Source organism: Maylandia zebra, linkage group LG3 (genome assembly GCF_041146795.1).
Source record: "Maylandia zebra isolate NMK-2024a linkage group LG3, Mzebra_GT3a, whole genome shotgun sequence".
NCBI classification, from domain to species: Eukaryota; Metazoa; Chordata; class Actinopteri; order Cichliformes; family Cichlidae; genus Maylandia; species Maylandia zebra.
In genome coordinates this window covers 37,435,287-37,463,099 of record NC_135169.1, presented here as the reverse complement: position 1 = coordinate 37,463,099, position 27,813 = coordinate 37,435,287, and the positions used below count along the sequence as shown (strand labels likewise).

The window sequence follows — 27,813 nt, the reverse complement described above, 5'->3', positions numbered from 1 at the left end:
ACAACAGTGCCTTGTGTAGTAGGTGAATGTGAATACTTTTTATTTTAGCACAGGTGAAACTCAACTTGGACAAAGTTATTATAAGTGTGAGTATGTTAAATGATACAGATTTTATCGACCTGGGTAAAATCTTTCCTGATGATATATGCAGTATGCTGACAAAACTCAAAACATCTGATTTAAACATATAATCTAAAGCTATAAAAACTTGCTTAGATTATATGAAACAACTATCTATTGCAGAGCAGTGAACCAAACGAGCATCAGCACTGAGCTATGAAATGCTATAAAAAAGAATGCAGATCACATGCCAGGCTACATTTTCAGATTTCACTTCATGCTGCAGAAACAGAAGTAATATTTTCATATGTGTTTCATCGCTGTAAAACATATACATTTTTTTAAATTATCTTTGTCAGTTTCACTCAACCCACATCAAAAATGGTTGCATCTTATCCACGGATGACCTGGGTTGTGACCACCGTCGAGGCAGCAGGGTATTGGTTTTCCCTGATCTTCAGCTCACGATGCATCTGGCACCAGACACAGTGATAACACCAAAATATTTTGCAGCAGTCATCACAGCACGAGCCCTGCAGGACAGGAAAATAGAAGAGGAAGACGAGAACTTTGTGATATATTTTGAATTTCTAACAATATCCTGTTTAGTCAGCTGACGTCTGAATGTCATGCTTAGGAATGAGAATTGAGAAATGGTGTTCAGTCATTTCAGCATACAAATCAGAGTAACATACAGCATATAGTTCAGTATACAGATGAAATTAAATGATGTTTATTTTCCATCTCTCCATTTTCTTATCCAGGGCTAAGTTGTGGGGGAGCAGCCTAACAAGAGAAGCCCAGACCTCCCTCCCCCCAGCCACTTCTTCAAGCTTGTCTGGGGGAACGCCAAGGCGTTCCCAAGCCAGCCGAAAGATATTATCTCCCCAGCATGTCCTGAGTCTGCCCTCGGTCCTCCTCCCTGTGGGATGTACCCGGAACACCTCACCCAGGAGACGCCCAGGAGGCACCCTTGTGCGATGCCTGAACCACCTCAAATGCTCCTTTCAGTGTGGAGGAGCAGCAATTCTACTTTGAGCTCTTCCCAGATGACCGAACTCCTCAACCTATCTCAAAAGGAGAGGCCAGTCACCCTCCAAAGAAAATTCTTTTGCTCACTACCCACAGCTCGAAAATAACAGGCAGGTTTACAGCATGAATTTGGACATTACTTTTATTTTTATTGCATAAAAAGACGAGAGCATGATGGTAAAGTGGCATCCAGGACAGAAATAACTGTATTATGCTGCTAATACAACTTCAGCTCTTTGCAAGCACCTGCACAGACAGCATGCTAACGCTAAGCTAGCCAAGAACCCAGAGTGATGCTGAAGCTGAATGAATGCTGAGCACAGTCCAGCACCGTGGTCAAGTGAGTTGTCTTTTGTGAGCTGTGGTGAAGCAAGCTGCTGCTGAACTTCATCAGGTAACAAACAGATGAGCGGTCGGGCTGCACCCCAAGTTTCTATTTAGATTGGCTTTTAATTAGATTCATGCTGTATGTTTGATTTTTGATGTATTTTATGTATTTCTGTCTTTATATTACTGTGAAGCACTTTGTGGTTTTTATCCTGTGAAGAGTGCTAGATAAATAAATTGAATTGAAATTGAATTCTATCTGGGGGGGGGGGGGGTTCTTTGTTGTTTTTTTGCTATATCACAACAACAGTTGCCTCAAAGGCACTTGTAATGTAAAGACCCTACAACAATACAATCCTGTTCGTGTTTCTAATGTGGAATCACCATGGTGATCGCTTTAAAGTCTCTTTGTGCTGATTTTCATTTTTGATTTGTGTTGTCGGCTTTGTGTTCATACTTAAATACTAAGAGTAAGATCAGGGAATAAGTGAAGGAAGAAGGAATGAGGACATTTTACATCGAATAGAAATCCTAAACTATGAGGAGGAAACGTATTAGACTTAGTAGGAAAATCTTATAAAATAGGATTTAATTCATCTTATAAGTGAATTAAATTAAAGATCTGATGGAGGAGTGAATACTGTCATAATCAAAATAATACAATGTAAGCAAAGGGTTTTTTGATATCAAGGATAGCTCCTCTGATAGAAATTGCAGGGACTGTTTGAGGTCCTGAGGACTGAGACTTAGGTGGAGTGCAGGAATTATCCAGAGGAGAGCTTGTTTGATGTTGTTGTTGTTGTTTTAATGGCAGCTTTTTAATGAGGTGATTTTTTTCATTGGTTGTTCTCATTGTTGAGCTGCACTGAAGCAATATTGCATTGCACTCCATCTTTAAGACAATGTAGTTCAAACCTGGCAGACATCCACCAAAAAGTGGTGGATGTCAGTATGTCTTTGGCAAAAAAAAAAAAAAAATGCTATTCCTCAAATCACCACTCGAGAATGACTCTAAAAGTGAATCAGTCACTGCAGACCTTCGTGTTAAAAAAAACCCAACCACTTTACAGCAGGTTTAGTGCCTTTGGCTCATCTCCCCTTTTGCAATAGGAGTGGGTTTTTTGTTTGCTGTCTCATTTTATGACTTGTTAATGTCAGGGGTGTGCCGGGCTCGTTCTGCCATTTTGCACCATTTGTACTTTCTGGAGAATTCAATAAACAGTACAATAATATGACAAACGATGAGGCTTGTTATACTTTCTAACAGCCCACCCAAGAAGTCTGTGCAGTAGTTAGGGTGAGTGAAGGTGTAGTATTTTGTTCATGTGTTACTTCAGTTGCACTAATTTACAAATATAACCATGTGTGCTTTGCGCCAATTAAAAGCTGCACTCAGCACTCCCTATTTTCATTTATGTGGTTACTTGTGGTTTGATGTTTCATCCACTTATGTTAACTTTATTTTTATTGATTTTGAGGTTAATGCAACTACAGTCATCCTGAGTATCAATAAAATATTCATCAGTCATCCTGAGTATCAATAAAATATTCATCAAACCTCATCAGCAAGTGTTGACTAATACTGAAGACATTTCTTCTGTATTTTTTTAAGCTTTGTACATACATAGTATTGCTTGAAGTTTGCATTTTTTTCTCTCTTAAAGTTTAGGGATGGGGGCATTGTTCATTGTTCAGGGGGCAGTTTAGTTAGCTTAATGTAAGCTAACTACTAAGCTAACTGCTAATTACTACTAAGCTTAATACAATACAACGGTAGCATAATTTAAGCTAAATACAATAACCTTATCCTCCACTCTCACACTTACAGGGATGTTGTAGCGCTCTCTGACAGAATTGCGAAGTAAGCAGGACACCACACAGCAAAAGTCCAGGAGTGGCATTGCGCAGCACCATCCATGTTTACTGGCTGTGTCACACTGCATGCAGGGGAAACACCAATATCCGAAGCAACCTTGAAGAAAAATGTGCAGAGATGCCATATCTGTATGAATTTACCCCAGTTTTTAATCAATTCTACAAACTCTTGCGTAACCTCTGCATTATCCTGACTTCAGATACTCTGCAAAACGACTGCAAACAAAGTCTGAGGAGGTGGTTGATGCAGAAATCCCTGCTGTTTGTAGGGTTTGCTGGGTTCACTTACAGGAGTTCATATCAGAGCAGCAGTCACAGATGCCAGTGCTCCATTGCCCAGACTGCTGACTCATTGCAGTGGTGGTGACTACCACCTGGGTGGTTGAATGCTGGAAGGCCATTCCTGGAGCAAACGAAGTAGAAAATTAGACACAGATTGAAGAGAGTTTTTGTTGTCATTGTTGTTGCTTTTTCTTATGCCTTATTTCATTGTATTTATTCTTCTATGGTTTTCTCTTGTTCATTCACTAACTTAAGAGTTTTGGTCAGCTGTTGCTTTTAAATGAGATGTAGAGATGAAACCGACGTTAACGGGCTATAGTGGTTATAAACATGTAACATGCACAGCAGGGTGTTTTCTAGTGCATGTAAACCCCTAACAGGATCTTTGGCACTTGTCTGCCAATGGATCAATATAATTATACAGGCTATGGCTGGCTTGTAGGGCTGCCACACAGCCACACACTAAAAGCACTGAAAGCAGCCCGTGTTTCACTACCAACACTGGAGTCAAATCTCGTAATGTATCCGAGCCCTCCCATACCTTCCCTGTGCACTCGGGCACCTTGCAGAACAGAGTTTAGTGTGGTTGATATAGATGGACCAAAAAGAGCAAAAAGAAATTAATCGACATTTTAGCTGTCGGGACTGCTGCTGCAGCTGCACTGCAGCAACAACAACTAGTATTACAGTTTTTTACAGTCGCTAACAAGCGCCTACCCATACTTCAGATACCTTTTCTAAACTCTTAACACAGACCCACACCTACAAAACACAATTGGCCAAATGGATAATATCCTTCCCAAAAATACACTTTGTTAAATATATACTAACTCCTCATTTCAAAATTAGAACACATCTTTCTCTGCACACACTAACTGTACAAAAACACTATAAATCTGACTCAAAATGAAATTATTCTGTCAAAGAATAACACTTGTTTTCACTTCACAAGGTACATGCAGTCAATCAAAGTACACCAGGTTTCAAAATACTGGCTATTATTGACATTACAAAAACTGCATAGACATTTATGTTTCAGTTTCACAGGTATTTGCATGCGAAACATGCAATCCACCATATTGACACCAGAAATGTCTTGGTTGGTAACTGTATGTCCACATGTACAGTAATGTTCACATTCAAAAGCATTCCAGTAAAAAGCAAACAAGTTTTTGTTTCTTTACTGTTTACCACAGGAGGTACAGTAGAAACACGGTATGATAGGACAGAGAAAGTTTTACAGTATTGCTTACAGTGAACAAAATATCCATGAAACACACAAGAGCATTCTGAACAAAAAAACAACAGCAAAAAGCCAAGATAAAAAGGGGGGGAGGGGGAGGGGGGCTATAAAAAGGCAAAAGATTTGCATCTAATCTCTGCGATCTTCAGGGTTAGGCCACATGTTTTCATCAACATCACATCTGATGTTATCCAAGTCGATGCACCTGGGATAAAACCGCCTGGTATGTCGGATCCACCGACATATCATTGCAGAAGCAGAGGTTTTTATACTGTATCTAAGGTTTGGGATATTGTTTTTGCTATTGTGGGATGTTGTGTGTTAACATTCGTAGATACTACAAAAACAGTTCATGATTTTGCTGGGAGGTATAGCTTGTCTGTTAAGAAAATGTAAGCATTGTGGAAATGTGTTCACTGACTGCATATTGGGTGAACACGACATGAAATGTGTGAATGGTATGGCCACAACAGACCGATGCTGTGCTAATTGTGTTTAGAGTTTTGCAAATGTGACAACTGTTTGGACAAACGCTTGTTAGCGACTGTAAAAAACTGTAAGTCCTCACAGTCCAGATGCTGAGACTGCTAGCACCAGCTGTGGAGAAGTGCAGGAGAAAGGACAGCAGTCGTCACTCTGTTTCCCATTCCCTTGTTAGCCTGTGTTTGTATATATTATCTCAGTCTTCCCTTGCTCTTTGTTATGTTCTCCCTCGTGCTGTGTTTTCTTCTTTCTCTGCTCTCCAGTAAGATTCCTTTTCATGAGATTATTTTTCCCTAACCTGCATTATGTTTACAAGCCTTTTCCAATCTTACTGATCAAAGGTCTTCAACTGCACACACAGTGATTTTAATGGTACTGTCCAGAAAATACTACGTCTAGATGAGCAGATTCAACTCTCTAGGGCTATTATGCAGAGCTTTGTTGCAATAGATGCTCAGGCAGTTGCTTTATATATGACAGGTGTGTAGTTTTCTGCCTGTATTTTATATTGAACCTTTTTGTGCTTTTCAAATGTCATAGTTTCCTTGTGTTTGTAAAATCCACTGATAGATCCTGTTGAGCTGTCCATGTTTGGGACAGCTCAACTGTCACATGTTTCCAATACCATCTTGTTCACGTTAGCACCCTTTGCTACAAGACTGATAAACTGCATATGAATTTATCAAGTTGATAACCAGCTTTGTGTGCTCACATAGCCTGACTGGAGATGTTGTGAGAAGTGAAGCTGTACATGAAAGATATTTCAGTTGCCCTTGCTTCATGGCACACAGCCTTCGCAAGATAAGATAAGTTACCGTGGAGGTAATAATTTCCATTTCCACGTGTTTTACCAAAAGTTGCACTGTAGTTGTATCATAATAACTTAAAACAGGGACTTTAGAGATTAATGGAGGTGCCTGGGGGATAACAAATTTATCTACACCAGTTCTGCAATGTAAGATGCACACTACACTGTACAGAGATCCATAAACTACAATTTGCTGTAATACACACACAGTGAAGTGACTCTTTTAAATTAACTGGTTGAGGTCAAACCCAACACACTTGTCCCAATCAGGATATCAGTCAACCACCTCCCTGAGCTCCACCTTCACCCCTATACTGAAACATAACACACCAAAAATAGAATAAAGAAATGTTGAACTTGTGTGAACACAAGACAATACATGGAAATTCCATGTACCTGATACCAGGCCGATTACACCCTTGGTCATGGGGCATATTATAAACTTACTTCAGATATCTTAGAAATAATATCTTAATTAATATACTAAAAAATTCCTAGCTAACATTAATCTACTTATAGTCTATTGGCAACTAGTCTAACAGTCCTATAAGATTCATTAATTTATGAGTATAAAATGCAAAACTATGCTTATAATAATTAGATGTCCAGTTTTTTGTGCTATTTTTCTTGAGGCAGTATGAAGTGCGTGTAAACCCGTGTGCTGCAAGTATTCCTCTGACTGGCTCACAACACCACACTGGGAAAATGATAGCAAACTGTACTATTAGGTCGCAAAGACTGCTAACTGCTTTAAGATGTTTGCCAGTATAGAAAGTTGTCCTTACCTTTTCTCTGCTTCTCTGAGTTATGAGTAAAATGAGAGCAAGTCCAACCTATGACTGTAAATTGTGACGGGAGTGGTCAAGTGTGGGTTGAAGGCTCTGCTCACTTTCAATTTTCAAAGAAACCACCTCTCTGACAGAGAAAGACGAACAGTTACACACGCTTTCATTCCAGGATAGATAAGAATAGATGAAACACTCAAGGCCAAAAAAGTTCAGTTCCAATAAAACGAGAGTTAAGCGTGAGAGTTACTGACCGTGTCGAGTTTTATGCAGTTTATAGTGCATCATTTATTATTACTTTATGAAAATCACCTTGCTGTGAACTTTTTGACTTGTGCTCTAGTGGTGCCTGTCTGTATTTCTGACTTCATAACATGACACTACAAAGAAAAGATCAGGCAAAAGTGCTATGGACTGTAACAGAGGGTTTATGGTCATGCACCTCTATAAAAGCAGTAGCGGAGCATTCAGATGTCTGTTAACAAAACAATTCACCCCAAGGACAGACTGTGCAATGCTCAGAGAAACACAAGAGATAAAAGTTGCAAAGTTCCATGTAAACAAACCACAAGCAAAATGTCCTTTCGACATGAAGCTTTGCTGTAGATTAAAGAATTAAAATGTTTTAAAACAGCTCAGCCAGAAAGTTCAGCAACATTTTGATTTACTCAAATCCCTCAGTCGTCATTGGTCTCTTCGGGCCCATGGCTTGTTTGGTCGGTAAACACTGCAAACCAAGCTGAGTAAGCTGTGTGGTGTCAAGTGCTGAAGTAAAATCCCCTCATTCAAATTTATTTTACTAACACGTTAAATGTAAATGAATGACTGCAGTAGAGCAGAATTTAGGGATGTCTCAATGAAACCAGGTCTGAATACAACAGCTGGATATAGTTTGATTTAGATCATCTAAGTGGGTGCCAAATATTTCTTCTTTGGTCTTGATCCTGAAGACAATGGATTCATCAGAACCAGAATATAAAAGACATTTGAGCCCTTTTAGGAGCGTTTAGGAGTTATTGTTATGCTTAAAATATTAATGAAGGGTCTGTGTAATGTCTGTACGACGGCCTGTCGGCTCAGTAGATCGAAAAGCATAATACGATTAGCTATGAAAGGTGGTCACGGTGTGTACTAGCATTGTTAATTGATGAGCGGTTTCCAACACAGAGGTGAGAGGAGTAAGGAGTTTGTGTAAGTGGGTGTCTCACGTTGCTTATAAACTCTTCCCTCATTTCACTGCCAATGAAGTTCCTTCAAAATTATTGGCTGGTGTAAAAAGTTGAATTTAATGGTATCTGGTCAAATGAAATTTATTTGATTGCTATACATTCAGCTATAACTAAGCACAGTTTCCATAAGTTTAAGCATGTGAATGAATAAACCTTTAATTTGGCATTTTTCAGTTGCATTTGTGTCATCATGTTTACAGAGGGTGAAAAATCTGTTCTTGTAAAAGTGTAAAGGGACAGACTCACGTTTGCCAAAAGACTTTTTATTTATTTTAAAGAGTACAAGAGAGCCATTAAATGAATACTAATATTTGGGTGCTGGGTGTTTAAATAAGATGTTTCTTTTTCTTATACACCAAATCCTGTCTTAGTATAAGAAAAAGGGTCAGTTTAAACACTAACTCTCAGTTCAACATATGCGCATAAAGGTTTACATACTACAAGGATTTATAGATTGTTTCCACTGTCTCCATAATTAAAAGTAAAATAACAGGTTTAATGCAGCCTGGACAGTGAACATAACAAGAGTTGCATAAATGTGGAGGCTGTGCTAACATCTGTACTGATGCAGAGGGCAGTGTTGGGCTGTATGTTTTTTAAATGTGAACCATTATAAATGAAGGATATAACTCACATCTATTAAACTATTAAACACAGGAAAAGGTTCCCCTTGTTTTGGTCACAGTAGTGGTTTTCAGGTCATCGAGGTGAGGTTATACAGGTCCCTGGGTGTGTTTCGGAGATTCCCAGGATGAGATGTAAAGTGATAAATGTGGTGATGTCTGGTGAGATTAGGTCAAACTCGTCACTTCAAAATAAGCTTCTCACAAAAATACAGTGAGCTAGCACTGTTATTTGGATCCCTGCATAACCATTCTTATTACTTGTTACATGAAATTAGCTCTGCAAACAATGAATGACAGTGAGCTAGGCTAATAACACACTACAGGTTAATTTACATTAAAGGTTAGTTTACAGCTCTCAAAATTCAACTGAGGTCAAAATGCTTTGAGATGACTGTTACATGCAGATAAAACAGAAGTGGATTGAAACATGTGGCTTTGAATGGGACACATGCCTTTGATCCAGAGCAAAACTGTTTACAGCATGGCTTGTGTGGTGATCACAGTCGAGGTGGCGGGCTGCTGGCTTTCTCTGATCTTCAGCTCGCGATGCATCTGGCACCAGACGCACGAGTAACACCAACATATCTTGCAGCAGTCATCGATGAACGAGCCCTACAGGATGGAGGAGAGGAAGCAGCAAGAGTTATCGGGATTGAATTTGTAGCTGTCGTGATTGTATCTGTTTAAATGTCCCTGTTCACGCTGCTTTGTACTGAACTGAACTGAAACTAACACGACTAGAAAGAGAAACAGGGAGGAGCGATTTTTTTCAAATCTTTATGCAACTCAAAACAACCTCTCTATTTCCTCAAAACTTTATCTGTCTGTAGCCAGTTTCCTTGCTGTTAACTGTCAGGATGTCAGTGAAGGACCACACACAAGCAGGATTTAGAGAGGTTTCCTTTCCTTCAGTGAGACAGAGGAAAATAACAGATGGAGTCTGATTTGCAGTAATTTCAATGAGCTCTGCATTGGTCTTTTTCTACCTGCTCAAAGATCCTCTATATTCACTTACTGTCAACTGTTAAATATTGGCAAACAGGGCTAATAAAAGCAGTGAGAGTAACATGAACAGTAAAAAATACTGAGTGGCAAAACATCTATGAGAGTTAGAGATTAGAATAGCTTTCCATTTCCTCTTCCTCTAATTTGGTCAGCAGGCACTTCTCTATGCTTCTCTCTCTCTCTGTGTGTTTATGAATAAAAATTAGTTTATGCCAGATGCCCTTCCTGATGCAACTCTAATGGGACTTTTGTCTCCTTCCAGGATTGAGCTAGTGCTTGTTAGCTGAATGTGTTACCCACAACCAGAGATGGGCAGTAACGCGTTACGCGTTACTTGTAAAGATTAAAACTGATAAAACAAGTTTAAAAAAAGAGACTTTTCCATTTGATTACATTTTGTATGATGGATTATGCAGAAAAAGTAGAATTGGGCTGAAAGATCTATCGCTTTATCACCTATTCAGGTTGTAAATCGTGTTTTTAAAAAGTAACTAAGTAACTAAGTAATTAATTACTTTTGAAAATAAGTAATCAGTAAAGTAATGGGATTACTTTTTTTTCAAGTAACTTGACCAACACTGCCCACAACTATAGTTTGTTAATGTTAGCTTTTATCTCTACTCTACCCTATCATCAACATACTGTCATTTCGGACTCCAAATAGCCAACATGGTGAGGAACCTAAAGTTAAAGCTTTCCTCAAACCAATGAGTGACATCATAGTGATGTCACAGTGGCCACAGCCACAGGGTGAGTCATTAACCCTGGTTCCAGAAACAGAAAACATAAATCAACAGGAAGTCATGTGACTGTGAAGCCAGTCTATAGTTAATCATTTGCTTTTTATCCAGTGTGATGTTTGTTGAATAGTCGGTTGAGTAAGTTGAGAAATAACACGTATTAAAGATCTAATAATCACATCAAAAATGAGAGAGCTGGATGGAGGGCAGCCAACAGATGAGACACCAAAAGACGATGAAAGGTGAGGAAGAGGTGATATGGCACAATAAAAGAAAAAGTTATGAGAATTCAGCCATTAGGTACTGCACAATGTTTGACATTTTATATTAATTTCACTATAAAACATATGCCCTCAAATGTTTCAAAATCCTAGCAACACGCCTGCTGCCCTTCATCTCTAACCCAGCCTTACAGGGATGTTGTGGCGCTCTCTGATGGACTGACGGAGTAAGCAGGAAACCACCCCGCAAACATCCAGGAGTGGCATTGCACAGCACCATCCATGTTTACTGGCTGTCTGACACTGCATGCAGGGGAAACACCAGAAGCCGCAGCAACCTTGAAACAAAACAGAAAAAGAGAAAATGGGGAAAAAAAGAAGGGAATAGGGAATAATCTTGCCAGTATGTAATCCTCATTTCACTAGGTTTCAGGTAGTTTTCTGGGTTTTTAAACACTTCCCCTTCTGCTCATTGTCACTTCTGTCTTCTTGTTTCCTGAGCGTGTGCCTCTGTTCTTCTTCTTATGATCTGGTGATGTTTGGTTTGGTCATTTCATTGCAAGGGTCATTCGTTACCCTGGAATATTCAGCTGCCGTTGGTTCAAATAATAACTTGCCAGTGGATTTCTGGGAGGAAGCCAGAGTAACAACAGGAAACCAGGCAGGAGAACATGCAACAGTGCTAAGCACTCCAACAGAGTGCTGCATTTAAGTTCCTGTGCCAATTAGAGAATCTCAGATTTCTGGAGAAGAGCATAATATAATCAAAAGCTCCATAATGCAACTGATTGGACAATCTGAGGAGATGGTTGATGCAGAAATGACTGCTGAGTGTTCACTTACAGCTGTTCATATCAACACAGCATTCACAGAGGTCGGTGCTCCACTGCCCAGGGTTCTGATTGGTGGTGATTGTCACCACCTGGTTGGTCTGCTGGTGGCCAGCCATGCCTGGAGGAGACAGCGTGAAGTGTGACAGAAGTTATTGCTGCTACGCATGGAGAAATCCAAGGGTAGAATTTGAGAAAGGTAACAGGCTGGTTTGTTACATATATAACAGGATGTTTCCTGATTCATTTAAATCACTACAAATAGCTGGAGTGAGATGTGCAAAGAATTTGCGTGCAGTGCACTCTTCTGTCCTCTGGACCCCATGCCACCAACCATCCTCAAATCATGCCTGTGCACTTTGTGTACCATCATGGTGGACATCATCTGAAACCAGCGGAGCCCTGTACTATGAAGTACAGTTCGGTATATCCAGAGTATCTTTCTGTTATCTGCATCAGTGGCGGAGCCGGGGGGTGGCTTACTGGGCTTAAGCCCGGGTTGTTTTGTCAGAAGCCCGGGGTCTTTTGGAGTGTAATTTTTTCATAGTTAGATGTCTGGCTGACACTGTATAAAACAAAAACTACACACAATATTCGAAGCACATAGTGCACACTGTAGGAATTTACGACTGTGCGTAAATCCCCCCTAATATTGGTATGATCCGAGCTCAGACACTAAGCGGGGCAGCTGCTGCGCTGTTAGAGAAACGCAGCCAGGCAGACAGAGGAGAACTGAAGTTCGACCAGGTACCAAAGCAAATCATTCGTACTGTAAAAATAATGTAAATATGACGGTGTATCACGAAAGATTGATATCAAACAGTGAATCAGCAAACGGCGAAATGAAAAGCCGAACAACAACAATAATGTTTCTTTAGAGAGTCTTAGCTTACATGTGTGTTTATTTCATATTTTCAGTTGTTACCCTCCACGGCTAAATAAATCGGTTTCAGTAATGCACTGATATACAAGAATGGACATAAGGGGCTTCTTTCAAAGAAAAAACTCTGGTAGTATTTTATATATTATGCTTTGTATGTTGTTCAGTATATTTCTATGCAAAACAAGAGGAATTTCAATACACAGCAGTATATTCACAGTTTAAACCAGATATTTACATACACTTTATGGAAAACACAAGAACATTTTTTTACTGTACAACATCAATTTAGAGTAAACTTGTTTTGTTTTGGATAAATAAATATTGAAATATATTTTGAATTAGCTAAATGTCAGAATAAAGAGAGACAGAGCTGTCTATTTATTATCACTTTCATCATATTAAGGAGTACATGTACACTAAGTTTATTGTTAATTAATAAGAAACTCCAGACGATTCCATTCTGAGCTGAAGAAGCTTCTGATAGGTTAGTAGAGTCCATGTGAGTAAATTGGTGGCACACCTGTGGATGCATATAAGGCAAAACACAGAGCCTGTTTCTGTGACATGGGAAAACCAAGAGATGTCAACCAAAACACCAGGAAAAGAATTGTGGAGCTCCATAAGTGTGGCTCAAGTTTGAATACAATTTGGTGCCATTTACAATTAAGAAATACAGATAGTTTCTCTCTTTACTCTTAAAGTTAACAAATATGTTTTTGGACATTTGAGCTTAATACAACATATGTTAAAACTTCACTTGTTTTGTTTTGTTGTGGGTTTTTTTTTTTTTTTTAGTTATGTCACACAGTGGAAATTTGTATTTATCTTGTATATTGTTTTTATTCTGATTTTTAGTGTTTATTTATGAGTGTTTTATTTGCATGGTTTTATTCTGTTTCTATTGCATGGTTTTTAGTGTTTTATGTGACATGGTTTTTATCCACTGTGGACTGGCTGCACATGGGACAAATTAGCTGATAGGGACCACCTGCTGAGGCAGGGGTGTGTCCAGAGGTGGCCTATCAGCTGTGTAAAGACCTTTTAAAAACAGGCTAGCTGCGCACTGAAAGAGAGAGGCCCCAGACTGGAAGGTTAATGCGAGATGGCAAGTGTGATGCGGCGACCAAGTCCTGACCTCATGGAACGGCAACAGTAAGAGACAACGCGTGTGATTGGCAGCAGGGCAGAGGTTTACCTCTGCCTGCATTTGTGAGTAGGGTCTCTACTGTTGTTTACTGGGTGCAGCTGGATTGGGAGAGGGTCACCATGGCCATGAGCCAGGGCCGCTTCTGGGACCATTGTTCTGGCCCCTATTTGTTATGTTGCAGGACACCGACGCAAGGGGAGCTGTGGCGGTGGTCACATCATGGATTCGGGTGCAGAACGCAAGCCGGGCTGGGAAGCGATGGGCCAGCGGAAGGACAAGAAGATGGGTGGCTCTTTCTTGTCTGCTGAAGACGGGGCTGGCGTGGACTCTGCTCTAAAGGAGGAATTCCTGGCCTGCTGATGGACCCATAATGAACATGTGGCCTAATTATAGCAGGGGGGTTTTTAGTGAATGTAGAAAATGGTAGTTTTACGGGTTTTAGAATTGTTTTTAGTAGAGGGCAAACATTTTATTACATACATTTTAAGGGTGTTTTTATTTGTGCTCCCTGGCCTAGTAATAAACTGTTTCTGATCAGACCTGCTTCCTCTCTGTGCCCGTGGTATCTGACTCGCTTGCTCCCCCTTGTATTTTAAAGAATCTTTCTTTTTAGCGTGGCATTCTGGCGCGACCGCTTTAGTGTCCGCCGCGCGCTACAGTTATTTATTTTGTTTGTTTTTGTTTGTTTGCTTCTTGCTTTTGGTTGTTGCATCTCCGTATTTGCTGTTATAAAATGCAAAATCTAATAAATACTTGAATTATAAAAAAAACAAATATGTTTTTTATATTTATCAATCTAAAAATAATTAACATTTAGTCTGATTTGATGTTACAATTAAAAAAGTGTTTTTATCTGAAGAGTATGTAAATATCTGGTTTCACCGTATCATAGGTACTCATGTATCTCATACCTAGTGTTTCTTTTTAGGTTTGTTATTTTTCAAATTCTATATTAAGTTTTGCAGGCTTGTTTGCACAACAAGGCTAAATAATTATATAAACTTTTCTCAATTGAAATATTGTACTTTGGTAGAATTAAAAAAACAAGTGTAGTGGAGGTCTATGGTGATTTTAGTGCTACTATCATCTAGTTTTGATTGTGGTTCTGTTTTGGTTAAGTCCTCAGTAGTCCTGATTTTGAACTGTTGTAGTCCTGTTTTAATTCTAGATCAGTTCTGGGTCTGGTTGAATTGGGGTTTAGTCCTCGTGTCTTGATACAGCCCCGACTTTGTTCTGCCTCGCTGCTTAATTAAAAAACTAGTTTAAGGTGTCCTGCATATGTGATATATTTTATTTCCTATATGAAGTCATTCTTTTTTGAACAAAACTCAAAACAGAGCCTATTAATCTTTCAGTCATTTCTACCCCCCCCCCCCCCCAAAAAAAAAAAAAATCCCACATGCACACTACCCTTTTGGGCTAAGCCCCGGGTGTTTCAAATGTCTGGCTCCGCCTCTGATCTGCATTCCTTTACCCTGAAACAGGCGATTAGGATCAGGTGAGCTGGTTATCAACTTGCTATCCAACTGACGCAAGTGAGAAACTTTACACCATCCCAGGCTCCCAACAGAGGTCCATGGGATTTTTCAGGAAAGGTGACACCATTTTCTGGAGAATTCATTGGCCGGTAGGCAGTGATGTCATACCTGCTCATCTCTATATTACAATGGCAAATTGAGCTTCAACACCTGACAGGTTAAAAGCAGTATGGGGCAGGAGGTAGGCTAACAGGCTACTATCAGTCCTACAGTATGTCCTCCACTCTTGTGGAGGCCTGTCTGTGAGGTAAATGGCAAGAATATGTGAACTAAAAATCACAGTGTGACCAGAAATGAGGGTTGAAATGAGAGGAGATTTCAGACTGTCCAGATTTATGTGCATTTCACATTTATTTGCATATTAAATGTGAACAGTTCATTAGTGGCCAAGCTTATGACCACTAAGGACTGTTTCGTACATTGATGATTTATTCAAACAATCAAAACATGCGTGAGAGATACGCATTAACAAATAAAGGCGGGGGCAGAATTCTGTTTGGTGTCCTTGATTAAGATAAGAAAGGCATTTCTGGTCGCTCCCTTATTTCCTACAAGAACAGAGTTTACATCAGCTGACCCTTCCCTCAACCCAGACTTGGAACTAGCATTATGTGTACACTAGCTTCTGACCCAGCTTGGACAGGAATCCCCAAAAACCAAACATCAATAATTAGTGTCAAGCAAGACAAATTACTAGATTTGACAGAATAGATAGACTATATGGCAAACTATGGTTAAACCAGGCTGGAAAAAAAAACATTGAATGTCTTGTCCCCCCACAAGCTTTACATGTTAATCACTACACAGAAATACTAAGCTGTTCATCAATATGAAAAGTTAGTCTTACCGTTTCTCTGATTCTCTGAGCGTTGAAAAAAAATTAGATGAAGTTGAGAAATCCCAGCACTAAACTGGAAATGAGAGAGGGGGGTGTGGACACACTAGCTTCTAGGGGTGGGGCCAGAAGCAGGACGTGGAGATGGGGGGGTGAGGGTACTAGCTCCTGCCATGAAATATGATTATCCTCCTATTGTCCCCTGACTGAAGCCATTGGACTGTCCATTCATTTTCTTCCACTTATCTATTTTGCAGCCATGACTGGAGTGTATCTCAGCTGCTATAGCACCAGAGGCAGGGTACAGCCCATGGACAGGCTAACACAGAGAGCCCTGTGATAGACTGTGATACAGTACACAGAGAACCCCCTCCACAGTCATGAGGAAAGATGTAAACTGCACTCAGAAAGGCCCCAAAGGGCCAGAGTAATTGAAACCAGGACCTTCTTGCTTTGAGTTAATGGTACTAACCACACAGCACTGTGCATGAGTACTATTAGTCTCACGGTCCCTAACGCCATTAGATGAGCGCATAGACAGGAGCAGCATGGATCTGAGTACATTTCCTCAAGCACTTTACTTTGTTGTAATGTACTATTTAAGTTTGTCCATGTTATGTTGCTTTCTACTTTTACTGCGCTGTATTCTGGATGCAATTACTGTACTACTACACCATGCTATTTCTTTTAAAGCTTTAGTTTGCTGACTAGTGGGGTTTACACATTATGGAGTCACCAGCTTAGCAAGTGCAACACACTATCCATACTATCCATATCCAGGTATGTGTGTATGTATGTTTATGCGTATGTGTATGTGTGGGGTCAAGATGTGACCCTGTGAAGACTCCCCAAAGCTGTTGCCAGGAGTCTAGTGGTCCATCTAAACAAAGGGGTAGATATACGTGTGTTTGCTATACCATATATCAGCAAGAGAAGATACGACCTCTCCTAGGAGGTGTGTGATCCATGCCAGAACATTCTGAAGAGGAGTGAACGCACTCCCCTCTTCATGCTACACAGAGTTGTTACAGACCTCCTAGGATGAGACATTCTTCCAATATGCAATCAACTATATACTTCTAAGAATATATAAATATATATTTCTAAGCATAAATGTCAATCCAACAAAACAAACCTGACATATTTTATCATATAAACCATCCCACAGAGCAACCAAGCAGCAAGCCGCTCCCACTTGAGCTCAACCAGACTAAAAGTTAAGCGCCATCTGATGATGCTACTGACGAGTTTTTGCTTTCTCCTTTCAGAAGCTATCTCATATCATCCAACTCTCTGGTCGTATTAAAGGTCAATTTTCTTCAATAAGATTTGATAAGAATAATTCATTACATAGATCGAGTCACTAGTTCTACCAATGTGAAAATGAAGGTGCTCTATTTTTCCCAAATTTCCATATGTTTTTGCAAAAGAAATAATAAAAACTAATAATCCTCCTCCTTGTAAATGAAAATTTTTACAGTCTTTGTTGCACACTCTATGTCATGACCTGGGTGTCACGGGCCACTGAACCCTGACAGTCTATCCCTTTTAATAAAATTAATAAAATTAAGCATTTATGTTTCTTAACATCTCCACCTGTTCATCTTAAGGATGGTTTATTTTATTTTTTTACCAGATTTTGTTAGCTTGTCATTTGATGACTCACCTAATAGCTTTAAGTGAGTATTTGAACTAAAGTGACATTAACACACCTGAGCTAAAGGTTTAATCGGTAACATCACATGACCTAATTGAACAAGTGAGAGCGAACATGTTAATGAATGTGAAAATGCTAATGTGCTGATAGATGGTTCAGTGGCTGTTCACGACCATTTAATGACCAAAATAGTGTCAGTCAAATATTTTGTTTGTTTTTTTAAAACAACAACAACAGTCACTGGGTTTTTCCTTCCTCTGTAAGAGACGGTCTGACCAAGTATCTAGTCACTGTGGTGTTTTTTGCCTGGGGACATTTACCCGGGGACAAATTTATCTTTTTCATCCATATTTCAAATACTTTTGCTACAATGTTTCTGTGTTACCACATGCAAACTAGTTATTTTACATTTACACTAGCTGAATGACTGTGTATCGTGAATTCTGTGTTTCCCTGTGTGAACAGGTGGGGTGTGTCTATGTGTGTGTGTATTAGTTAAATGTTGGGTTTTCTACCCTTCATCTCATTTTTCTTCAAAGTTCACCAAACCAGAAACCAGGTAAGAAAGACTTTCTATAAAAATGAACAGCTTGAAACATTCAACAATGTTTCTGAAGCTTACTGCACTGTTGTATCGTTTTTCTCAGTCATTTTCACGTGAGCTGATGAACCAGTGTACTCAAGTGATGCTGAGTAAAACAAGGGGGATTTTTAAAGGTTTTCATATCTTCACAGAATTAGAAAGAAAATTCTGGAGTCTACTTATCATAATTACTCATGGGTCAGTAAAAGAGAGGATGAACATTAAGTAACAAATGTTGTTATAACCATCCTTCAATTTTATCGCAAGATATTTAAAAGAATGAGACTGATGACAGGTTGTACTGAAAGATATGCAAACAAGTTCAAATAGCTTCTGAAGTCACTCCAATCCAATATCTGATAAAGAAACCCTAAAATGAAGATGTAAAACTGACCTCTTCAGTCTATAAAGTTTCTCTTTGAAAATAATGATTTATCTTCTTCTCCTGTCCTCTCTTTGTTACACCTTTATTTTTCTGTGTGCCACATTAGTGGGTTTTATTTATACAGCAGCTGTTCATTTAGCTCACAGACACATTTTGTGACACACTACACAGAGACCTTTTGGGAGTCGGGTGATATTAAAGTAGAGTGAGTTTCCAGTTTAAGAAGGTTCATGCTGCGTCCTATTGTGTAGCTGTCTAGCCAGACGCCGAAGTACTGAAACTAGTACTGAAAACTTCAACTATACAGCTGCACCATGGACACGTCACAGGAATGACAAGAAAAGGTGTGAGCAGGCTGTGGAATATTTTCTTATTACTGAACATGAATCTCCACGATGTCACTGAAAGCAGGGCTGCAGCACATGGTTCGGTCTAGCAACGTGCATTAACCTGCCTGTTAGATATAAGAGTGCAGCTGAACAGCAGATACTGCACCTGCAGTTATAGTACAACAACACATTTTTCAGGTTATTGCAAAACTTTGTTTTTAATCATTTCATTTGCTTGTTTTTTTTAAGTTATTCAAAAAGGGTTTGAAGACACAGCCACACAACATCCATTAAAGCACACAGACTATTACCAGACAATTACATTAAAAGATATATATGAACAATAATGTTTGCCATGTACATGTGTGTACGTACATCTGTGTGTAAATTCCTTGCCACTTGTTGGCAAACTTTTTTGTCTGTATTGCACGCAGATCATTTCTACATCTGCTTCCAGGTTTTTGTAGTGATTTACGTGGACCAGTTCCAGCTGTAACACAAGCAGCATGTTGAGAGCAATAGTTTTAACCAGTCTGTACCTTTCTCATATTCTAGAAGTGATAATCTTTATGACGGCATTAACCCTTCACTCTGTGTCTGTTTCTGCCTTGTTTCTTCCAGGGATGAGTGCAATGAATTGGAGCACCGGCATCTGTGACTGTTGCTCTGATATGAGCTCCTGTAAGTTAATCATTCAAATCCTACAAACAGCAGTTTCTCTGACTGTTTTTGCAATAAGGTAGCAGAGTGCAATGTAATAACTAGTAATGAAACACAAATGTCTCTGTGTATTTTTCTAGGTTGCTACGGATATTGGTGTTTCCCCTGCATGCAGTGTCAGACAGCCAGTAAAAATGGATGGTGTTGCGCAATGCCACTCCTGGACATTTGCTGTGTGGTGTCCTGCTTACTCCGTCAGTCCATCAGAAAGCGCTACAACATTGTTGTAAGTCTGGGTTAGGGATGGAGGGGCGTATGTTAAACAGTGTGTAACAGATTGATGACCCCACTGGGACGTCTAGCCTTAGTTTGTGAACCATTTTAAAGTTTTCACTATTGTTTGTTTTGCTTTGTGGATCCAGAAATGCCTGTTTTTGGGGTGGAGAAACAGTTCGATGTTAAAACTTCACATTAGCAAAACTGCATCCCTTAATGCAGCCGTCCCCAACCCTCGGACCATGGACCGGTACCGGTCCGTGAGTCGTTTGGTACCGAGCCGCGAGAGTTGATGCTCAGGTGTGAAATTTATGGTTTTCATGGTTTTTATCATTTTTATCGTTAACTCTGTTTCCCTGAGTCTTTTCCCGTGTGTTATAAATAAATGTTCTTTTTTGGTACCGGTGCTGGTTTTATTTTGTTGTATTTATCTGTGACACCTTAAAGGCCATAAAAATATTGTCGGACATAAACTGGTCCATTGCGCAACAAAGGTTGGAGACCGCTGCCTTAATTTATAGGGATTTCTGTAGGGTTTAATTAGTAAAATGTGCACATTTGCATATTCAAGTTACTGAATCAAGAGACGATGAAGGATGATGAATGTAGGGTAGTAGGGTATTATACTTTATATTTGTATTCTTTCATGTCCTCTTTAAGTACTCAACCATCCAAAGCAACAGACACAGGTGAAAACAAGAGTGCAGCCAGGGTGGGGTGGGTGGAGATGAGTGTTGACAGAAGGATTTCTGCAAGAGTGAAAATGAAGATTTACAAGATGATGGTTAGGCCTGCTGTGGTGGATGGGTTGCAAAACTACTGACAGAAAAACAGAAGGCCGAGCTGAAGATAAGTTAGGTTAAGTCACCTTATCATTCAGTGGCATCAGTAAACTGAGTGGGATGACATTTTTTAGGGACTAGCTTGCATCCAAATTAGAAAAAGAGGAAATGGAAAGTTATCCAAATTTGAACTCTCTTATTTGTCTGCATACGGAAGAAATCTGCACCTGTGGCTGCTTGTTTTAAAAAACTCTCAGATATTTGGTTATCCAGGTGGGGACAATGCAAAGCAAACATGGCCTACCTTTTACTTGATGGTGTACACTGTTGCTGTTGAGGGGTGGCTGCTGCTTCTGCTGCTGATAACAAGTGTTATCAGATAAAAATAAAATGCAAAGATTGGTGACAGCAATGGAATCATAAGACAACAGATGAAAATAAACTAGGCTTTGTCTGTGAATCACTCTTTGCCTCTCTCCCTCCTTCCATCTCCTCATCTGAGCTATCGAGCTCCACTCGCTGTCCATCTGAGAACAAGGCACAATTTGCTATTGCTTTAAACTATTATTTAATTATCCAAACTGAATAACTTTTGCACCTAATCCGTAATAAAGTAATAATAGAAAAATGTTATTGAACCAAATCATTGCAGCTGTGTTTGTACCAGCAATGCAACAACTGGTACGTGTGTTATTGTTACCTACTCTTTTTAATCCAGCTGGTGAAGGATCCACTGCCTTTAGCAGCCTCACACATCTCCTTTTGACACTGTTTTCTCCTCATATCCTTACAGGGCATGTCTGGACAATGTTATAACATGAATAATAATTTTAAAAAATCTATACACATAAAACATGCACACGTAGACACACACACATACAGTGACATTTTATACCTTCTCCAGTCCAATATGGCCACAAGTTTTCTTCCAGAATCCTTCTCCTATTATTTATTCCTAGTGCTCTGATATTAAAGTAATAAAAATAAAATAATGTATTTATGATGATTCAGTGATTGTTTAACTGTCCACTCTGTGCAGGCAGAAAGCTTATTAAATGTTTAAACTGTAGAGATACAATAATTTTGCTGCTGTAAATTCAGCATTTTGTCATATTTGAAATATAAATCTAATATCATCTGTTTCTTAATGTATTTTTGAAAATACAGTGGGGGGGGTTTCATAATATTGTAATTATAATAATCCATGATTATATGGATATGTATATTAGTTAGTTTTTATTGAAATATAAGCCCTGTAGAAATGCTCATTTATTTCAATTCATCAGTTGCCACAGAAGAACAACTGACCACTACATAATAAGCTAATATGCTATAGACTATAGTGTGAGCTGTACACCTAGTTTCCTTTGCATCAATCTGCGTCTGCATCTCCCAATTAAGTTGTGTTTCTCCTACAACTCCACAACGCTCAGGAGGCTAAAGCAATCCACGTTTTCTTTGTGAGTTGATTCCCGGCTCATAACCAGCGCGTTCTACCTTCAAGGGCAATCATTGGTTAAATGGTAGTGATGTGACTGATGCAAGCCAGATCCTTTTATTTAGCAAAATTGTGATTAATAGTTAAATATTATTGTTGAGGGGCCCAGGCAGGACTCCACACCGCACATGCCTGCATGACAGCTTCATTAAATTAAATTACAGTAACTCCTTCTGCTTCATTGCTTCATCCTCTCCCTCACTCTCTTCTTCCTTTTTCTCCATCCTGCAGGGCTCGTTCGTTGATGATGCCAGCAATGTGATTTTCTGTCACCCATGCGCCTGGTGCCAGATGTATCGTGAGCTGAACATCAGGGAAAACCAGCAGCCTGCTAACTCATCAGTGGTCACCACTCAGGTGGTCCGTGGATAAGATACAACCACTTTTGATGTTCAGGACCTGTTGTGGTTTTGGGGTTTGTTTAGTTTTTTGCACGTAAGAAGGGATTAGTTCAGTTTGCCAAAGAGAATCAAGTAGCATAGCGTCCTATCTGCTTTCATTTTCAGAGCCCTGCACAGCTCATTACTACAGTGTAGTCATTAGCTCCGACCATCAAGTGTGGTTCCATGTTCCATGTTAGTTTTCTTTCATACAGTTTTAAACACTTGAGCTTTAAAATTAGATTTTTTTTAAAGGTTTCATTGACATATCAGGTGGTGGTTGTTATCTCAGGGAAGGTTTTAATCTGACTAATAAAATCTCTGTGCTTAATAAAACTTGATTGCTCTTGGTGTAATTTTTCTTGAGTTTAACCTGTGTTCATATAAAATCTCTTCAATTAAATGAAGGATCGGTTTCTGCTGAAACTTCAGCTTGGACTACATGAAACTGAAAAACTTAAGAATGAATGTGTTAACCAAGGCACGAATACTAAAATGAATAAAATAAACACACTATTAAGTAATTAATTAAATATCAGTTCATTTCATTGAAAACATCTGATACGTTATTAATTTATTTAGTTCCCATTTTAATTAATTAATTTGATTGATGTGGTTTATTCATTTTGACACTTGTAGGCCTCCATACTCAGAAAGCTGTTGTGAAATGCTCAACATAAATCTATTAAAAATGAAGAATTGCAGCTGGCTAGTTCTACAAAGCCTTTGATTTGATGGAGAAACACAAATAAAAACTGGTTTAATGAAACAGCTCGTACAAAGATTGTCAGCCTGTTGATATGACTATAAACACTTTAACCCATAAAATACTGCAGGAAATATTTATCTATCTATCACCTCATGGGGAGATATATTAACCATTCATTTTACCCCAAGCTACTGAATGTTAGAAACAAAATAATGGCGAAAGAAAGAAGGTGAGGCTGTGCTAACATCAATGTTACTGTAGAGGGCACTGTTGGGCTGCCCAAAGAAGGTCTTCAGTTATTTGTTTATCTTTTAATGCCACTAGTATATATGTTTTTATGTTGTTATACTTCTAAATGAAAAGGGTTGAGACAAACATATCTGATGCAGCATATTTAAACAGGCGATCCAGAAACAGATGCTGGATACAAACATCCACACATACATCAAGAAACTACAGTAACAGCAGACAATATGCTGAACAAGAACACACCAAGAACCATAAGAAAGAGAAGGAAGGCAATACGTGGGTGACTGTAAAAATTATTGCAGCACAGACAGAGTCTGTTTAATTATAAATGAGCTAAACGTTGCTAAGGCGACCATGATCTAAAACTACTGTGTGGTTTTGGCCACAGACAAACAGTTTTGATGCAGGTCATTTTGGCTTTTGTATTTAGGGTTTGAGAAAAGGGTGAAAGGTTTGAAGACATGTTTTCATACATTTGTGTAAAAAAGGTGAAAGAATGCATTAGACAGGTGTCTATGAATGCTTTATTTTAGCATAGCTTAAACCCAGTTGGGGAACGATTGGAAGAAAGTGATGATATTATACGCTATGTCATGATATATCCTCAATTTTAATGCACTAACAAAGCATTTATGAAAAGTTCAAACATCTTCGTAATAAAAATGTTCTAAAAGTAAAGCAACTAATGTGGCTGTCACGTATCACCTACACCATGCTAGCACTCGCAATGACCTCTGCAATGCTATGAAAAAGCAGATACAAAGGGGCTACATTTCTTTGCTTTCATTTCAAGCTGTACAAACAACTAAATGTTTTTTAATTGCAATATTATGACAAATAAGTTTAATTAAGAAAAAGTGACATGCACTTGACACACGAGGTTGATATTCTATCCATGGATGACCTGCGTGGTGACCACCGTCAAGATGGCAGGTGCCTGCCTGGCCCTGATTTTCAGCTCACGATGCATCTGGCACCAAGCACACTCGTAACACCAAAATATTTGACAGCAGTCGGCACAGGATGAACCCTGCAAATGAGGAGAGAAGAAGGAGAGAGGATCACGCAGCAGGAGTTAATGTAGTCTCTCTGAAGCTGTCGTGGTTGCAACAGTTTAAAATGTTGTTGTATACAACATTAAAAACAGGGCTGCGATATTATCTCACTTTGGGCTTGTTAAGTTTAACTTTAATTCTTATTTCCAATAAAAATAGGTTTCACTTTCAATTTTACTGGTCATCCAGCCTTACAGGGATGTTGTAGCGCTCCCTGATGGACTTGCGGAATAAGTAGGACACCACACAGCAACCGTCCAGGAGAGGCAAGACACAGCACCATCCATGTCTACTGACTGTCTCACACTGCATGCAGGGGAAACACCAAAGACCATAGCAACCTTGAGGGAAGAAAAACTCACAGAGATGTAAGACATCCTTGAGTTTGTAACAGTTTTCATTAACGTCTCCTTTCATGACCTGCATCTTGTGTTTTCAAAATAGCACAGAGTTGATGCAGAAATCACTGCTGTTTGTAAAATTTGCTGGCTTCACTTACAGGTGTGCATATCAGAGCAGCAATTACAGAGGTTGGTGCTCCATCGTCCGGAGTTTTTATTAGTGGTGGCGACCGTCACTACCTGGATGGGTTGCTGGTAGACAGCAGCCATGGCTGGAAGATAGAAATGCCAAAGCTAGAATCTGAAAAAGTCAATAGACTGGTGTAAAACATTACTGTCTACAGCGCTGTTTCTGTAACGTGCACAGCACAGTGTTTCCTGGTGCAAGCAACCCTCTACAAGGATCTTTGCACGCTTTAGACGGCCATTGACTATCTAAAGTCTAGAACCTATGGATATCACCAAATACTGTTCAGAGTCCAGACCTCAACATAAGATCCACTATTTTGGAGTAATTTCTCCATCACACCTGTTTCCACTGATTTTCAGTGCAATTCTTGTGTAACTTGAAAGATCTCAGTCTTTTCTGTCTGTTTTGTTTCCTTAAGAACAGCTTCTTAACAGCCTCACTTCCACTCAGACCATTTCTGATGAGGCTTCAGTGAACCGTAGATGGATCAACTGAAGGGCCAGAGGTATCTCTGCATACTTGGGTTTGGATCTGACATGTTTTATTAGGCTGTGTAGACATAACACTGGTTCATCCTTTGGGTTAGGTGTATTTTTTATGCTTAAATGATTCATAGGTCAGTGTGAAGTGGCTTACAAACAAAAAGCATTCCTTTGAAAATGGTCAGGTACAAGAGATAGACTAAAGATGAGTGGAAAAGCAGACAAAGAGGACTTTACTCATATTTCCTCCATAATAAAACATCCTTTGTCTATGTAGTAACTCCAAAACACTATGTGATGCAGAACTTGGCCTTTTTAGTCTTAATGGGCTCACTGTGCCTGCTCAGCTTTCCTCTCAGAGTCCAAAGACACAGATTTGAGGTTCACTGTTGATTTTAAATTGACGGTATACAGCCAATAGCACACCTGCAGGTGTGCTTGCAAAGCAGACAAAGCTCCGTGTGATCGTGTTTGAAAGGTGAAGGTGGCCTTCGGTCCAGTTCCTTTGTTATACAGCACATTGTTCACAGTTTGAGAGTTTAGCTAACTTTGAGTTAATATTAGCATCGGCCCAAACATCAGCAAGAACAGGAGTAGCTTTGTATTTGTATCGAGCCTTAAATTTGACATGTTATTATTTTCTGACTTCCTAATTTAAATTACTTAATTAACCACATAAAACACAAACTTTCACTAGCTCGTGGAATAACTAAGATGCTGGCATGTAAAGGTAATTTCAGTGTTATTGCTCTTTGGTCAAGAAGCTGTTTGAATTTTAAAGCTTTTTTGTTTGCATGTCTTTCATTACATACTTCTGCTTTTAAATATCCTAATACAAAATTTAGGGATTTGCATAAAATTGAAGTCATTAAAATACATTAGTTATATCCTAAATGCTTATAACCTTCCTGTGGTCACAGTAAAGATTGTTTCTTTTAATGTCTACTTTGTTCCTGTTTCGCTGAGGGAATAAAATGCTGTTGTTGCACATGTAAGCTCACAGCATCTTTATGTTTTGAGTTTCATTAACAGAAGTTCTACATGTCACCAGCTGAGAAAAATGACACCAAACAGCATCACAAATTCAGAAAGAATGCTGACTGCTTCAAGATGTTTTTCTTACCTGTTCTCTGGTTCTTTGAGCTTTGATAAAAATCAGAGGAAGTGCTACTTAAAACTAAAACTTGTGAGGGGAGGGGTGTTGTGAGGGAACAAGGCTCTGCACTCTTTCAGTCCTGCAAAGGGTCACACACTTTTTAATTTAACGACAGAGAAGATACAAAGTCACAGAATAAACAAGGAGAAATGTCACGGTTCTGGGTCATTTTGACCCAGCATTTTGAGTTTCTTATGTTTTGGTTTATTTTTGAATGATGGATTGTTTTCTGTTTCTCTGGTGCTTTATTGATTATTATGATAAATCTATGTTTCAGTTATTCTGGTATATGTATTATGATTGATGTTCTGGTTGTATTTTGTTATTATTGCAGGTTTAGTTCAGTGTCTAGTCTGTCTCTCCCTTTCTAGTCTGTGTCTTAGTAAAGTGTGTCTTGTTTCCTGTTTTACTTTGAGGGTTCATGTTCATGTGTGATGTCAGCGTGTTCAGTTTTACTTCTCCCCCTGTCTCGTTAGCCCTATTACTTCCAGCTGTGTTCCCCACCTGTTTGTAATCTCCCCGTGTTCTTCTGTGTGTGTTTAAGTTGTGTCTTCTTATGTTGTAGTCGCTGGTCCGTCTGTGTATCCACCGTGCTTCATCCGTGTGTTCTCCCTGTTGTCCGTCATCTGCCTCTGCTCACCCGCCCTCATATTCGTGTTCTTGTTCATGTTTAGTTGTTCTCAGTTTAGATTATCTTCAGTCCCGTTTGCTGTTTTCTACTTGTATTTTATTTTTACAATAAACCTCCTTCGCACCTCCATGAGTGCCTGCAATTGGATCTTCCGTGATTTTTCTCCACACAGCTCATCCCACTCGCCGTAACAGGAAAGAAGTCAACTTCCTGAAGAGCAAGGCTTAAAATGGACCTCATCAAGTTTCATGCACATTACATGCACATTATTATTATTATTACATGCACATTATTATTATCATTACATGCACATTATTACATTACTCTTTCTCTTATGAAAATCTGACTGGTGCTCTGAGCGGTGTGCTAAGACGAGGTGTACATTCCTGTGAAAACCTAAGTGCACCCTTGCTGCTTCAACAGGAACCATGAGGGTGAGCAGCAGCCAGGTGCTATTAATCAGATGCACTCTGTAACTGACCTGTCGAAAAACTGACCTGT

General features: G+C 39.2%; 2 protein-coding genes, 2 long non-coding RNA genes and 1 other non-coding gene across 5 annotated transcripts; 2 read left to right on the top strand and 3 right to left on the bottom strand.

The window, feature by feature from the left end:
- Window positions 1-19: 19 nt before the first annotated feature.
- Window positions 20-7,040, bottom strand: LOC101474157 (uncharacterized). The gene is made up of 4 exons (XR_013097309.1): window positions 6,896-7,040; window positions 3,584-3,697; window positions 3,246-3,391; window positions 20-593 (listed from the first exon to the last, which is right to left on the bottom strand). It is a non-coding gene; the product is annotated as an uncharacterized LOC101474157 (transcript).
- A 1,331-nt stretch (window positions 7,041-8,371) lies between these two features.
- On the bottom strand, window positions 8,372-16,071 carry LOC101473859 (cornifelin homolog B). The gene is made up of 4 exons (XM_004562744.3): window positions 15,962-16,071; window positions 11,560-11,667; window positions 10,909-11,054; window positions 8,372-9,362 (listed from the first exon to the last, which is right to left on the bottom strand). Exons 2-4 carry the CDS (start codon window positions 11,663-11,665, stop codon window positions 9,225-9,227), a joined length of 390 nt encoding a protein of 129 aa, XP_004562801.1. The 5' UTR covers window positions 11,666-11,667; window positions 15,962-16,071; the 3' UTR covers window positions 8,372-9,224.
- Window positions 12,245-14,113, top strand: LOC143417088 (uncharacterized). Its single transcript, XR_013097308.1, has 2 exons — window positions 12,245-12,293; window positions 12,465-14,113. It is a non-coding gene; the product is annotated as an uncharacterized LOC143417088 (long non-coding RNA).
- Window positions 16,072-18,383: 2,312 nt separating the features above from the next.
- On the top strand, window positions 18,384-22,791 carry LOC111500486 (placenta-specific gene 8 protein-like). Its single transcript, XM_023152448.2, has 4 exons — window positions 18,384-18,387; window positions 19,525-19,584; window positions 19,704-19,849; window positions 22,351-22,791. Exons 1-4 carry the CDS (start codon window positions 18,384-18,386, stop codon window positions 22,489-22,491), a joined length of 351 nt encoding a protein of 116 aa, XP_023008216.1. The 3' UTR covers window positions 22,492-22,791.
- Window positions 22,792-23,985: 1,194 nt separating this feature from the next.
- LOC101479275 (uncharacterized) lies at window positions 23,986-27,440 on the bottom strand. The gene is made up of 4 exons (XR_013097307.1): window positions 27,186-27,440; window positions 25,012-25,125; window positions 24,708-24,853; window positions 23,986-24,487 (listed from the first exon to the last, which is right to left on the bottom strand). It is a non-coding gene; the product is annotated as an uncharacterized LOC101479275 (long non-coding RNA).
- Window positions 27,441-27,813: the final 373 nt, after the last annotated feature.

Excerpts from the sequence above, each read along its gene's own strand:
- LOC101473859 (XM_004562744.3), bottom strand. The coding sequence starts at position 11,665 with ATGGCTGGCCACCAGCAGACCAACCAGGTGGTGACAATCACCACCAAT. Across the intron at positions 11,055-11,559 it reads CTGTGTTGATATGAACAGCT|GTTGCTGCGGCTTCTGGTGT; the intron begins GTAAGTGAACAC and ends TTTTGTTTCAAG. Across the intron at positions 9,363-10,908 it reads GAGAGCGCCACAACATCCCT|GGCTCGTTCATCGATGACTG; the intron begins GTAAGGCTGGGT and ends TCCATCCTGTAG.
- LOC111500486 (XM_023152448.2), top strand. Across the intron at positions 19,585-19,703 it reads TTGCTCTGATATGAGCTCCT|GTTGCTACGGATATTGGTGT; the intron begins GTAAGTTAATCA and ends GTATTTTTCTAG. Across the intron at positions 19,850-22,350 it reads GAAAGCGCTACAACATTGTT|GGCTCGTTCGTTGATGATGC; the intron begins GTAAGTCTGGGT and ends TCCATCCTGCAG.